This window comes from Stylophora pistillata, chromosome 14 (genome assembly GCF_964205215.1).
Source record: "Stylophora pistillata chromosome 14, jaStyPist1.2, whole genome shotgun sequence".
NCBI lineage: Eukaryota > Metazoa > Cnidaria > Anthozoa > Scleractinia > Pocilloporidae > Stylophora > Stylophora pistillata.
The window spans coordinates 20965910-20979351 of NC_142532.1; the positions used below are offsets into that span (position 1 = coordinate 20965910).

At 38.5% G+C, this 13442-nt stretch overlaps 3 protein-coding genes across 3 annotated transcripts; all 3 read left to right on the plus strand.

Annotated features, from left to right (window-relative positions):
* The first annotated feature begins 250 nt into the window (after nucleotides 1–250).
* LOC111330878 (uncharacterized) lies at nucleotides 251–2216 on the plus strand. The gene is made up of 2 exons (XM_022935852.2): nucleotides 251–617; nucleotides 1865–2216. The coding sequence occupies exons 1-2, from the start codon at nucleotides 369–371 to the stop codon at nucleotides 2069–2071; spliced, it is 456 nt and encodes a 151-aa protein (XP_022791587.2). The 5' UTR covers nucleotides 251–368; the 3' UTR covers nucleotides 2072–2216.
* A 1365-nt stretch (nucleotides 2217–3581) lies between these two features.
* LOC111330877 (uncharacterized) lies at nucleotides 3582–5943 on the plus strand. The gene is made up of 3 exons (XM_022935851.2): nucleotides 3582–3722; nucleotides 3856–4530; nucleotides 5773–5943. Exons 1-3 carry the CDS (start codon nucleotides 3716–3718, stop codon nucleotides 5940–5942), a joined length of 852 nt encoding a protein of 283 aa, XP_022791586.1. The 5' UTR covers nucleotides 3582–3715; the 3' UTR covers nucleotide 5943.
* Nucleotides 5944–7507: 1564 nt separating this feature from the next.
* Nucleotides 7508–13336, plus strand: LOC111330876 (heat shock cognate 71 kDa protein). The gene is made up of 7 exons (XM_022935850.2): nucleotides 7508–7821; nucleotides 7895–7968; nucleotides 8168–8242; nucleotides 8751–8880; nucleotides 9390–10228; nucleotides 11140–11487; nucleotides 12538–13336. Exons 1-7 carry the CDS (start codon nucleotides 7617–7619, stop codon nucleotides 12811–12813), a joined length of 1947 nt encoding a protein of 648 aa, XP_022791585.2. The 5' UTR covers nucleotides 7508–7616; the 3' UTR covers nucleotides 12814–13336.
* The last annotated feature ends 106 nt before the right edge of the window (nucleotides 13337–13442 follow it).

Here is a 13442-nt window from a genome sequence, read left to right on the forward strand (position 1 = left end):
GCAGTTACATTAAGGATCGTATCCTTCCTCCTTTTATTGGATTTATACTTGGCGTTCTTAAAAATTTCTAATTTTTTTTTCTTTTTTATTACATCTTCCTTTGTTTTGATCCTAGCTTTGTTTCAATATAAAGAGTGGTTCGTTCCTTCGCGTTAAACCTCTCAAGTGTAGTAATTACATGCGTAGTAAAGTCATTAAAAATTGAATGTTATTTAGTATGAAACGTCCAATCAAAGCAATGTCGAAGTCAATCCGAGGCTAAGTCTTTGTTTGTGCTATGACATCGCCTACTGACAATACTTTTCTGTGACAGAAATTTGATTCATTCGTAACCAGTGAGCAGAAGGTCTTGAAAGTCAACGTAAACCATGCTATCTGAAAATGGCCATGAATTCCAAGAAAGGATAAGCCGACGCGTCGAATTTAAGACAAGCTACAGTATTGAAAGTTTAACATCAGGAAGTAGCGATGGAGAATTCTATTCACCGCGTTTGTCTCATGTAAGGAGTAGTGAAAGTCTATTACAAAGAACAAAATCCTTTAATCAGATCATCCACGAAATGGGCTTAAGCACAAAGAAGTTAGAGCAAGAAATGTCTGGACTTCTACGCGATATGGTAAGCTTCTATTTAAATAAAAAGCTATATAGTACAAAACATTGCGCTTTGTCTTTGATAATCACTTTATTTAGAGGCGAATCTCGCGAAAAATTAAAATCAGTAACCATTTTTCTTTTACACAACTATTTCCTGATTGATATTGACTGGCTAGTTATAAAGCTTCTCCGACCGAAAATGTGTTGAGGCGGTATTATACAAGGGACGCTTTGCGTAACACTGGTGACAAGAAGTATTTCGTCTGACAAAACCCCTCGTGTTTAATTATTACAGCACCCATTGTATTTTCATCGACAACGCTAACTAATCTATTTTTCTAACAATTTAGAGTCGTATGGAGGTTCACAAAATAATCATGCAGATATATTCAGTAGAAGTAACTTCAATTTTTTTCAATCAGTCCGGAATCAAAATCAAAATCACTAGATTAGTATTCTTGTCAGAATTAACGTTTAATTTCCACCTGCTTATCACTTGCAGCTCCAGGAAATTTACTGTTTAACTCTACAGTTTGCGAACACTAAGATATGATTAATTGTGTTGAACTGAGCGAACTTTTATATCTCCAATCGTGGTTGGTAAGTGACGAGGGGATTTTACCGCTTAATAATATTTAGGTTATTACAAAAAGCCGTTCGGTTCGATTGTTAATATTTTAGCTTGTTAATATTTTGGTTTCGTCTGCAAACGTTTTTCAACTCTTGACAAATTTTCACTTTGCTCATTGCAGTGTATAATAAAACAATAGAGTTTATGTTCTCGGGTATGAATGTGTTTTGGGCCAGATTCAGCATCATTTCAGCCCGAACCGCTAGGCGAGGGTTAAAATAAATCCAAGCCTCATGAACATTAACTGTGTGGCAATTTTCATCACTTTGAAGAGCATCGAGAAAGCAAAAACTGAAAAAAAAAGTTAAATAAATAAATAGTCTGAACAATCATGCAATCGTGCAAGCAGGCCAAAATACATTCAATGGCACGCAAAAATCTCCATTTTAGGCAGCAAAATGCGCCCCAATGCTCAGTTAAGTAGCAATAATGGAAAAGAGAGTATGACTTTCAAAATCTTCGAATTTCTGAAGAACATTTTCCCTTGGTGATGATATTTCGCTCATGATTGGTATCTGACAGAAATCATTGAGGACCATATAAGTATATTAACCACAAATTGTGATTGGTTTCTGTTTAGTTCCAGTAAAAGGTGGCATATCAGGTGTTCTAAATCTTTCATTTGGTTTTTGTCACAGGATACCCTTCGTAATCAAAACCTCAGTACCGGCCGGCGGCTTCAACGTCTACAAAGAGTGTCAGGGGCAATGAAAGAACAACTTCAGGCCTTCAGTCCCATGCGGTCAGCTGCCAGTCATCGCTATCTTGACCACATAAACATCACGATCATGAATGAAAACAGAAATTATTTCTCAACAGAAAATCTTCCCACAGAAACAACTTAAGTCAGAATTAGAGGAGATTGGCTATTGTAAACTTCGATTTTACGGATTAGGTACCTTTGTTTTGTCACTGATGAGAAGAACCAGTGACAAAGACCGGGATTCCATTACAAACACTAGACTACTTTCATGTCCATCCTTGAGGTAAATTCTATCCGAGAGAGGAGTCACAGTTTTATCAAATTTTGATAGAAGTAAACGAGGGGACATCCCATGGTTTTCTCTGTGTAGTCTGAGTAGTTATTAAATCAGTCAAGAATTTATCTGCCTGTAATTGCTTAACTGGAGTATTTACTTATCAAAGTTAAATGTAACCACTGTCTTGGTTAACGTTGGAAGGACCACTCGCATTCAAAGGGCCGGGTGGCATCTAGGACAATTTTTTCCCATAGCGGTTGTAATCGCATGTTATGTGGGACACACCACTGACCAAGGAGTTTGGAGACTCGAGCACCCTTTACGTGATAGAAAGTGTAATGTTTACCAACCATAACTAAACTACACGCTTAGGGTCAAAACACCGTGACCAGTGGCACTTGAGATGTGACGTAAGCACTTAAATGGGTTACGCGCGTCAAAGCCTCATTTCCCGATTTTTCATTAAAATATTCTTATAATTCGCTGACACACTCTAGCAAGAGGGAACATATATTACGCTTTCTAGAACTTCCACTCCTTATCTAGCATACATACGAGACAAAAAGGTAATCAGCACATCGCCGGAGCCTTTGAATTATAGTAGGATACTAAGTAAAATCTCGTTGATATTGTTGGACAATACAAGCCGCTCTGTTCACCTGTTTTTAAAAGTTCGGCCATTATGCCTAATCAATATCATTAGTGACTGCCAAGTCATCAGTTCCAGTGAAATCTTTAAAGAATCGTTCATGCAGTAAGTGTCTCAGCCTTTGACTAGTTCACAGTCTTAGAAAGCTTGTTTGAAAGAAAAATTCATCGCAATATAAAGCTCTTTTCTGAAGATAATGAAACAAGTACACTTTAGAAACTGTTGACCTTTGTTTGCTTAACACAAGTGGGTTAGGGTTGTCAAGTCTGTTTTGTCTTTCACCGACTCAGAAAAGTTTGCATTATCACCCCAAAAGATATCTCTTGAAGAAAAAAAAAAAACAGAGAAAGTTCAGCGGCCTGATGATTATATCTATTTCGACTTAAGAAAGTAAGCCGGAGATTCTTCGATTTAACTATAACTTTTCTCCTGCACAATATCCCTACATTGTCAAAAAGACCTATCGAAACTATTGAAATCGAAATTGATTACAAATCAAATATTTTAATCAAACGCGCTTGATATAGTCCAGAAAGAGAGAATCAAGTTTGATTCTTCAACGTTTACATTATTTTGTGCACGCTCGCAGTCAAAACAAACGCGTTTCATTTTTATGAATTGTACACACCCTTTTCCTTCCTGTCAAGAGTTTGATGGTGCGTCAAACCTTATAATTAGCATGTGAAACTGCTGCCAGGGCAATGATAATATAAGCTGAAGCAGTCTTTTCATGCTCACATGTATGTCATTAAGAGTTATTAATCACATGGTCTCGTGACACACAACTTGTCGATATATCGCCACAAGCTAGGCCGCAGATCACTCTTTGTCGCCGCAGATTTCTTGCGGATAAATTGGTGATGAAGGGTGAGATTTGTTTAACAAGTTCCTTAAAACAAATAAGTTTTGAATATTTCTGATTTGATCAACAGATAGCAGGAAAACTTCATTTTCCTATGGGCAAGAATTTTAACGCTAATCTCGCTTTTGTCTATTACAGAGTACAGTTTTGTCGAGTCAGATGATGACTCAGGTTTCAAAGATGATTCAAGCGTCGCATTCTCAGTGCAAAGCGATCGGTCAGAGCGTGTCACCACTTACAAAGTTAAATCTTGGAACTGCTTTGCCACGAAAAAACAAGAGGTTAAAGTGAAACAAGAACAGGAAGAAAATGGCACTCAATGTGACTATCCACGAAAACAAAACGTCTTTCAAAGAGCAACCAGGAAGATCTTTGGCAAGACCAAGCGACTGTTTAACAAGAAGCAACAGGAGAACAAAATTAGCAACACTGTGAAAACAGAAAAGAAACTGAAGGAAAATCACACAGAACAGGTGGCAATCATAATACCGTCAGACAGCTGTTGCAGTGTGAACGTGGATCCAGCGCCTAACCGTCAAAACAACAGCTTCTTTCGAGCAGAGAAGATGCGATGCTCGATTCGAGAATCCCGCGGCTTGAACCCGCGGGAAGCTCTGCGGCTTCGCGAGAGACAGACAATGCTTCGAGTTCTGTTTGATTTTCAAGCATGTGACGATGATGATATTTCCGTGAGTAGGGGAGAACTTGTTCAAGTACTCAACAAAGATGATAAGGATTGGTGGTGGGTTGAAAATGAACATCGAGAAAGAGGATTTGTGCCGCGAAACTTTCTTTGGCCCTGTGGCTGTTACGGTAAGACAACATATTTTGTACAGAACTAACATTTTTCGCCTTTTTGGAAACAGTTAACCAATTGCTATTTTTTCTTGTACCGTTTCTCGTATGTGTTGGCATGATTACAAAGATAACAATATAAAAAAGTCAATATATATCAGCGATGCCTAAAACCCACCCAAAAATGGGCTACAACAAGGGGTTCTCAATTCATGATGAAAGATTATGGGATACCTTTCTGTTTTTGTGAAAGCAACATGATTATTAAAATGCAGTCTTGTTTATGACTATTGCCACGCGCGAACTCACCGATACTTGTTTGCAAAAGGTAAGGGAAACTAGTTTCTCGTTCATTCAATAAAAGAGTAACCAAGGTTGAGAATTACTGTTTTCGAGAGAAACAAAAGAATTTGGTTCTGTTTATCTTGATTTTGTTATTGGTTCACTGAGGAATCTTTTATTGTAAAAGCTCAATTACCTGCGAAACACATTAGCCGGGTGACAAGCTTGAGATAGCAAACCAATTAAGATTGTTCAGTCCGATATCACTTCGGAATTGAACAAAGGAGAATAGAGATGAGTGGATGGAAATTGAATTCAAAATTTAACCAGAATTGTGGTAATTGTCACGTACTCTGTCAATTTTACTTAGAGAAATTGAAATGAAATTAAATGCCACTTTGTCACAGCGATACAAAAATATTAACACTGATTTCTTAACGACGATTATTTTTTACCTCCATACTATCTTATTCTCGCGTTCATTACTGTTTTAAGAGTTCTTTCCTAGTATTTATTCCTTACGATACCGGCATATTTATATTGAGAGGTATAAGTATTATCGCATCATAAAATACCGTCATGAACCTTGCATTTGGCGCACACCTATGGGGTCGGTTAGAATATTAGCAGTTCGTATAAAAGCAGTCTTAAAGTTAACTTCATTTACTCAAGCAAGACTTGATAGTAAATTTTACGGTGCGTAAGATCTTTATAAGGACAAACTGGGGGGAAAGCTATCGTTCCCCTGATATAGAAAAAGTGATATTGCTTCTTGGATCATTTTCGATCAGGATTGATGACGGCTTTTCGCTCATCTCAGAATTTTCTTTTAATTTCACGTTAAAATGCTTCGCACATTATTCACACATGTAAAGTACAAGAAAATTACCTTCTAGTTATTTAACGCTTCGTTTGTATCATGAATGGTTTAATAGATATAAAGTTTTCAAATGTCTTTGTTTTTTTTCTGTTGCACAGTGTGTCAACAATTTATTTTGGACAGAGTGACGAATGTGAACCCAGTCCTCAGCGACCAAAACCCTGAACATCAAAGATTCCAGGCAAACGATCAAATAATCAGGGAAGAAACATTTGGCGAAAGAACACGGTTCATTGGAAACAAAAGATACACAAGTACATGGTGTTAAAGACCTAGTCATGTAAAACCTTGAAAAACTTCGCAAAAGATATGAGGCAACAGCTAAAGTGTTAGGCTGAATGACGCTAATGACATTAGTTTTATCCCTTCACAGCTTTTCTGACGAGACCACACTCACAAAATTTTGAATCTCATTCATGTAATCAGTTCTTGGAAAGTGGATGAATAAGAGAAATAAAGTTAAAAGTGGGCTGCTCACATAAGCTGTTCAAACCAACCAGTTGTTAGTTTTTCATTCGGTTAAGTGCTGTTTGTAAAAAATTTCAGTGTTCAGGGAGGTTACTTGAATAAATGTAATTGTGAGATTTTAGTATATTAGTACCCTGGTCCCAGAGGTTCTCTTCTCTCTACCGGAGAATGAGAACTCGGCGCGAAGCGCCGACCAACGAGCTGCTTAACAGCGAGCGGAGAGAACCTCTGGTCAGGACCGTTGAGAATCTCACTTTCATTCCACCAAGCTTCGGGTGACAGCCGTCAATCACGCCCCTTTCCGACAACCAATCAGAGGTATTTTACCCCCAGAGGTATTTTAGTACTTTAATCTGATTGGTTGTCGGAAAGGATCGTGATTGATGGCTGTCACCCGAAGCTTGGTGGAATGAAAGTGAGATTCTCAACGGTCCTGACCAGAGGTTCTCTCCGCTCGCTGCTTTGCAGCTCGTTGGTCGGCGCTTTGCGCCGAATTCTCGTACTCCGGTAGAGAAAAGAGAGCCTCTGGGACCAGGGTAGTATATTAGAAATTTAAGTTTTACTTTTGTAGGTATATTGCTTGTATACGACTGAGTGGAATTTACCGTGTATAAATAAAGTGATCTTTCTATCTATCTATCTATCTATCTATCTATCTATCTATCTATCTATCTATCTATCTATCTATCTATCTATCTAAATCAATGCAATGTCTGTTGAAACGGGCATCTCCCACCATATTTATCATGTGACCAGTCAAAGCGTAAGTCCATATTAACACTCCCATGCCAGCACGGCTGTTGAAATAAAAATTATTTCAAGTTTGTATTTTTGAGAGGCTTATGTAACTGAGGGCGCCTTTCCACTTGCCTCCTTAAGGTTTTTTTGATAACGAGAATCTATCATTCGTCGATAGCTTGTGAGCAGGTCCTCATTTTTAGCGCTTCGGCGAGACCGTTTCTTCGCCAGCGAAAAGACTCAGTGAGGCCTGGAGCAATGCGACTGCAAGGGGACTTGCCCCTAGACCCCGACAAACCTTTCGACTTGCTTCAAATCTGACCGCGGGCGATGAAACTCGTGTCCAGCAGTCCAGCAGTGAACCGTTACCTTTTCTGTGCGGTTTGAAAATGCAACTTTTAAAGGGCGACTGCAATAGAGATTGTTCTATAATCAAGCATGAGGCACGCAGTTATCTATAGGAAGATTATTCCTTTTCCAAAGTCATATAAAATCATCCAACTATCTCGTAACGGCCCATCAAATTAACATCTTAAAGGATATGATAACGACTGGACGAGGCCTGGGCTCTTGATATTCCGTGACTGTCTGTCATGTGGTATTACTCGAAAATATTGGGCGGATTCTTATTATCACGTGACACTCGAGGTTGCTAGTTTATAAAATTTAGCTTCGCTTGTAGATTTCAAATTGCGTTGTTTTGTTCCTTGTCAAGGTCATTTTCTCTCGGTTTAAAATGTCGAAAGGACCAGCAGTCGGAATTGATCTTGGTACCACCTATTCCTGTGTCGGAGTTTTTCAACATGGGAAAGTGGAAATTATCGCAAATGACCAAGGAAATCGAACAACACCAAGCTATGTAGCCTTTACTGACACGGAGCGTTTGATTGGAGACGCTGCGAAAAATCAAGTCGCAATGAATCCCACGAACACGGTTTTTGGTCAGTTTCAAAACATATTTATTCTTCCAAATCGGAGATTGATGGCTGAATGTATGTCCACGTTTCTTTGCAGATGCGAAGCGATTGATCGGTCGACGCTTTGACGATCCTTCAGCGCAGTCAGATATGAAACATTGGCCCTTCCAGGTTAAAAGATGTTGTCTTATATTGGAATTTTTGGAGTCGTGATTGAAGTGTTAGATATTAATTGAGCATTTTTGATGGAAAACGGATATGTTTACACTACAATATGGATACCATTCTTTCTCAACTTTCGTTTTCAAGTTTCTTTTATCTAAGTGACGAAGTATCTTACTAAGTAACCTACTTTCGTTTTCTACTGTAGATAATTAACGACTCTGGGAGACCTAAGATACAAGTGGATTATAAAGGAGAAACGAAAACATTCTACGCAGAAGAGGTATTTGAGAGATTAATAAGTTTTCATCCAGGGAAATATTGTGTTCAGGAAGACGAACTTAAGCATTGAGTCGCGAGTCGTTATATCAATAGCCCCAGATATGCCTCCCAAATCATGGCTAAGCCATGCATATGATTGCAAAAATTCACCAAGATTTTGCAACTTTGTTAAGGTCTGTAACAATTTACCCACAATCAGATACTTCTAAAAGCATGTGATTTTGGTCAGTCAAGCTTGAGAACATGGATTATTTGTTCACTTAAATTTTATTATGATTGAATACCCCCCCGACCTCCTTAAAAAAAAAAAAAAAAAAATTAGTTTTCGGTAATAGTTGTTCCCTGTCATGCTAATTGTATACATTGACTAATTGGCCTGCAACACCAGGAGCTGAGTAATGTTTGGATTGTTACCTCCATACTTTTGGTTAGGATTTATGGGGAATTGGTATACTTTAAGGTACCCTCCTTGTATCAGTTGTCATTTTGTGTGATCATGTTGTTTACAGATTTCATCAATGGTGTTGACAAAGATGAAGGAAACAGCTCAGGCATATCTTGGGAAAACTATTACGGATGCTGTGGTGACTGTTCCAGCATATTTCAATGATTCTCAGCGCCAGGCTACAAAAGATGCAGGTTGATTTAAATGATACAAATTATGGGAGATTTTTCAAACCAGAGTGATTATTTAACCTTCTAAATCCTAGAAGTGATTAACTTGTAACTTCTCTCTACAATATCCATACACTATCCAGCAAACAGGCAATGAGAATAGTCGAACTTATCAGGTAGAAGTTGACATCTTGATTTAATACCAAATTCTTGTGAATCAATTCACAAAACGTGTTGCAGCTTGTGGGGAGAATTCAAAATCAGATCTTAGCAGTTGAAATGTTAACCTGAATGACAAGTCCAAAAGATGCTTTTGTAGGCTATTTTCAAGTGGATTTGTGAAATAATAGAATATACAAAGTTATATGATATTATGTGCACACTTTAACGTGTGTTCAATGTCTTATCTGATTCGAGGTCTACTTTACTCATTGCTGCACAAGTAAACTTGTGAAATTTTAATTTGGAACAATGCCAAAGTTGATTTGGAAAATTATAATGAACTTAATTTTTGGGTTACTGTTCTTTCCAAGGTGTGATTGCTGGCTTAAATGTCTTGCGTATTATCAATGAACCAACTGCTGCTGCTATTGCATATGGTCTGGACAAGAAAGTTGGTTCTGAACGCAATGTCCTTATCTTTGATCTTGGTGGTGGTACATTTGATGTCTCTATTTTGAGCATTGAAGATGGAATATTTGAAGTCAAGTCTACTGCTGGAAACACTCACCTGGGTGGTGAAGACTTTGACAACAATGTTGTTGATTTTTTTGTGCAGGATTTCAAAAGAAAGTACAAGAAAGATCTGTCAACCAATAAACGTGCACTGCGTCGCCTGAGGACAGCTTGTGAACGTGCAAAGAGGACCCTCTCCTCCAGCACCCAAAGTAACCTCGAGATTGATTCCTTGTATGAGGGAATTGATTATTATACTACGCTCACTCGTGCTAAGTTTGAAGATTTGAACAAAGACCTATTTGAGAGAACCAAAGAACCTGTTGAGAAAGCTCTAAGAGATGCTGGATTGTCTAAGGGCCAGGTGCACGAGGTTGTTTTGGTTGGAGGATCAACTCGTATCCCAAAGATTCAGGAAATTCTGCAAAAGTTTTTTGAAGGCAAAGAACTCAACAAAAGCATCAATCCAGATGAAGCTGTAGCTTATGGTGCTGCTGTTCAAGCTGCAATTCTGAGTGGTGACAAGAGTAGTGAAGTTCAGGATTTGTTGCTTCTGGATGTGGCACCTTTGTCTCTTGGAATTGAGACTGCAGGTGGGGTCATGACAGTCCTTATCAAGCGCAACACAACCGTACCCACTAAGAAAACAGAATCCTTCACTACCTATTCAGATAATCAAACCAGTGTCCTAATTCAGGTAAGCAGTGTATACAGTACATGGAAGAAAATTGAACAAAAGTGTGATTCTGCTTTAAGAATTCAACTGTTGTCCTTGACCCTGTAAATCATAACATCAGTATCCATATTCTCCTTACTGTTCTTTATATCACCTCTGTCCTTTGGTACCTGACAAGGAGAATTTGTTAAACAATCAAAGCTTCTCAAGTTGGCAATCATCTCCTTTATTTTTCATGATCTAACAATTCAATATATCTTATTAACCAAGCGCGAGGGCCGCACTAGGAGAATATCGGCCCGAGGTCTTGACAGTACAGACCGAGCGCAGCGAGGTCTGTACAAAAAAGACTGAGGGTCGATATTCTTCCAGTACTGTCCTGAGCAAGCTTGGTTAATAAGAGATTTATTATACGACTGAAGTTCAAAGGGACACAAGTGCGGTCTCATTCGGGACAGTGCCCGGTCCAATACTGAGAGAATATTGACCAGCAATAGAGCATTTTGATTGGTTGATTTTAGTTATTGGCCCTCTGACTGCCCGAGTCGTGTAATAAGCAGTATTACTGTAAGGGCAAATTAGATGCTGGCTACTCCTAAGGTTTGAAGGATTACAGTAGTCTTCTCATTTCCTGAGATGGGATTAACTGAGGCTCTTCATTTTTATCTCTTTTTAGAGTGGCATAGTTCCTTTTTTCTTTTCTAACAAATCAAAAGAAACTAAATCGAGAAACAAATATATAAAAGAGCATAAAGAGCAGTTGTAGTAAGTTTAAGTTCCTGTTTCAAGTTCAAGGAATTTATCAACATCTCTTCTAAGAGAATGTCATTAGTAGAGTTGTCCCTAGTTTAGCTCATGATAATATACCATAGAAAAGAACTGAACAATAGAAAAGAACTAAACAGGGGCTGGTTCCCTTTCTGTTTGCAAAGGTGTTTGAAGGAGAGAGAGGCTTAACATCAGGCAACAATCTGCTTGGAAAGTTTGAGCTGTCAGGTATTCCACCAGCCCCACGAGGAGTTCCACAGATTGAAGTTACTTATGACATCGATGCAAATGGAATCTTGAATGTGTCTGCAGTTGATAAGAGCACTGGTCGTGAGAATAAGATTACCATTACCAATGACAAAGGTCGATTGTCCAAGGATGATATTGATCGCATGGTGCGTGAAGCTGAGAAGTACAAAGCAGAAGATGATTTGCAACGGGACAAAGTTCAGGCCAAGAATTCATTGGAGAGTTATGCATACCATATGAAGACCACAGTGGAAGATGAAAAGGTGTGAATTATAGTATGATTTTCATTTGAGCAAGAAATGAGGGAAGTTTGGCAACCATCATTTTACATTAAAATCAGGTGGTTGCCTTGGGTAACTGGTTCTGTTTCCAGGTGGAGCATGTTGTTTTAACAGGGTTGTCATATTTGATGTGTGGTGACACATGGTTCTTGAGATTCAGTTACGACTGGAGGCAAAAAGGTTGCCCATGACAACATTGTTATTTTACAGTCAAAAAACCTTGTCACCAAACTTTTTCTGGGCTTTACTAACTCAGCTGATAATCATAGTGTTACCTGGTTAAAATTAATGTAGTATACATCATTAGTCAAGTGTGTACTTATTTACTGAATGAAAATTGATCTCAAACACATTACTAGTCTTGTGTGATTTGAAAATTGACATACGAACAGACTTGATATACATATTCTCCATACTGTTTTTTATACATTTCCTAAGGTGCTGGCAAGAAGAATTTGTTAAAAAATCAAGAGCTTTTTTAGTTGATCATTTCATTTATTCTGGTGACCTTAATGAGACTCTTAGGGGAAAAAGGGTTCAAGTTCTTCAGGCTTTTAAACTCGGCAATATAGGAATGAAAACATTTTGACAGTTTTCTCCCCAATATACTGGACTAAATATCCTGACTGTTGATGCATATGTACTAAATAGTTGCTTTGTTAGGAACCAGTCACCATTTATTACCTGAAAAAGGGGGGGGGAGAGGGAAAGAGGGTTTTTGGGGGGATCACATGGTTTTCAGGGTGAAAGGGGGGTGTCAGTTGTTGCTAATTGAATATAGAATGGGAGTCTATAGTAAACCAACCCAATTCAGTGCCAGTAAGGGGTTATCATAAAATTATTTCAGAGCCTTATCAGGAGATCAGGTGTATTTTATTGAGGCAACCAAAACTCGCTGAATCTCCCCCCCCCCTAACCCCCCACCCTGGCGATATATAGTGACTGGTCACTTAGTGTCATTTTTATTAAAAGTATCAGTTCAAGTCTGAGAGTTTTCCTTTCAAAGTTATTAATAGATAATTATTTCTTCAGGTGCGTGATAAGATCTCTGAGGATGACAGGAAAACAATCGTTGACAAGTGCAATGAAGCAATCAGCTGGCTTGATAGCAACTCTGATGCAAGCAAAGATGAATATGATAAGCGGCAAAAAGAATTAGAAAGTATTTGTAATCCAGTGATTACAAAGTTATACCAGGGGGCTGGAGGTGCCCCTCCTCCAGGGGCAGGGGGCTTTACTCAGGGGGGTGGGGCTCCTACCTCTGACTCAGCTAGTTCTGGTGGACCAACGATTGAAGAAGTTGACTGAAGAAAAGTTGCCTCAGTTCAGTGGAGTGAGATTTTCTCCTTGAACTTTTTCAGATTAGATTTGAATAATGAAGTGTTACCTGCCCATGTTGTCTGAAGTTTTACAAGACAAGCTCTTAGAGAATTGCATGAAAAAAAAGTGGAAAACCAATCCTTGGATACAAGATCAGCCCTGTCTCATTTGAACAGAGGTTTTGAAAATACCCATTATGATCTCAGGCGGACTAGTTAGGAATTGTTCCTTCTCTATTTTTTGAACAGGGATGACTTAAATTAATGAATTTGGCCAAGTTAAATTGTTATTTACTCTGGAGTTAGGATTGGAACAGTAGGGTGCTCTGTGCAGCAGGACCAATGTTGAGATGGTTTTCTTAAAGATATTTTCACAAGTTTGTATTGTGTACTTTGTTAAACTGAGGTAGAGGCTAGGAGTTTGTTTAGTGTGTTGGTAATTTTGTTTGAAGTACCTCAAGTGTTGTAACAAATATAAAAAAAGAAAAATAGAAATGATGAGCTTCACCAGATCATGACTTCTTTGTGTTGATGTTTGTTTGTCTTGTGCAAGGCCAGGGGGGGGGGGGGGGTGGGATTATCTTGCTTTGGGTTATTTTGCACACAGAAAGAGATTTT